The sequence below is a fragment of the Penaeus monodon genome, chromosome 29 (genome assembly GCF_015228065.2).
Source record: "Penaeus monodon isolate SGIC_2016 chromosome 29, NSTDA_Pmon_1, whole genome shotgun sequence".
In the NCBI taxonomy this organism is placed as follows: domain Eukaryota; kingdom Metazoa; phylum Arthropoda; class Malacostraca; order Decapoda; family Penaeidae; genus Penaeus; species Penaeus monodon.
The window spans coordinates 24,734,911-24,736,117 of NC_051414.1; the positions used below are offsets into that span (position 1 = coordinate 24,734,911).

The window sequence follows — 1,207 nt, forward strand, 5'->3', positions numbered from 1 at the left end:
TTTTGAAATGTCAAAATCTACTCATATGTACAAATTATACTAAACCACACCAGAACATGCTCTGAGATTCTTTGTTAGATGAGGGAATGCAAACTGTACATGATAGCTTTTATGTATGTCTAGATAACATAAAGGTATCACACACTACCTTTGAAGTGAGGTGGGCAGGTCTTTTCCCACTAGAGTTACGTCCACTGTGGTGTTCCACGTTAAGGGCTTCAGAACCTAGAAAATCTTCAGCCTTCATTAGACTTGTGACAGGCAATAAAGATGCATGGTTCATTTTGGCATCAAAGAGCTGACGGCCATTGACTCTGTGGTTGTCGTTACCTACTGGATGGTCCTGGAAAAGGATTGTGTTCTGTCTACTTCCACCAGACGACACATTCCCTCACACAGTACAGTGCCCAGGTCTTTCACCTCATTGGTACATGCTATGGCTACTTCAGTATATACGAATCACATTATCCAACAACTTGGGTAAATAACCTGGTATAAGATACTTAGCCACCAAAACAGAAGCATAGACTCACAAACTCCACTCCAACCATCCAACCCGGGCTGCCATCTAAGCCTGGTTGTTTCCCTGTCCAGCGCACCCAACCCAGCTCAGGATACTCCTCAGTTAGCCACACGACACGGTCTCCAACACTAACTCCACACTCCTCACTTAAACCTGCGATAGTTATCATGCACTATGTAAGAAATACATGATCTAGCTCCAGTGATCAAGAAATTTTCTTTCTTTCTATTTGCAAATAATTATCATTAAATTTTTTTTTTTCATTTCAAATCACTGCCTCATACTGCGCTGGGTTAAGATGCTAAGATATTCAACCCCTTCAAATTTCCTTTACATCGCAAATATAGACCTAAAACCCATTCAATATCCCAAAAATGCTCCATTATAAAAATCTGTATAATGAGCAGTCTTCAATTCAAGTATCACTGAAGCATAAATCATGATCATTATGAATTGCTCTAAATCATTGCCATAAAGTGAAAATTGCAATGATAGCAACATCAAATTACAGACCACAAAGACCATGTGATATACAAAGTCACAACATGGAAACATCACCCAAAAATGAAGCATCTGCCCCAGACATACAGACTAATTGGTATGTCACAGCAAAATCTTTCACAGATAAAAGGGTCTACCAAGAATGGTAGAAGGATGGGAAAAAAAAAATCATCTCTAAATCTG

At 39.3% G+C, this 1,207-nt stretch overlaps 1 protein-coding gene across 1 annotated transcript in view; it reads right to left on the reverse strand.

The window, feature by feature from the left end:
• The window catches only part of LOC119591781, a 32,050-nt gene that overhangs the window by 20,764 nt on the left and 10,079 nt on the right, over positions 1 to 1,207 (reverse strand). Inside the window, exons 8-9 of the mRNA XM_037940525.1 lie at positions 534 to 676; positions 149 to 343 (exon numbers count right to left, since the gene is read on the reverse strand). Of these exons, the coding sequence (XP_037796453.1) occupies positions 149 to 343; positions 534 to 676 (338 nt within the window). The remainder of the gene's footprint in view (positions 1 to 148; positions 344 to 533; positions 677 to 1,207) is intronic.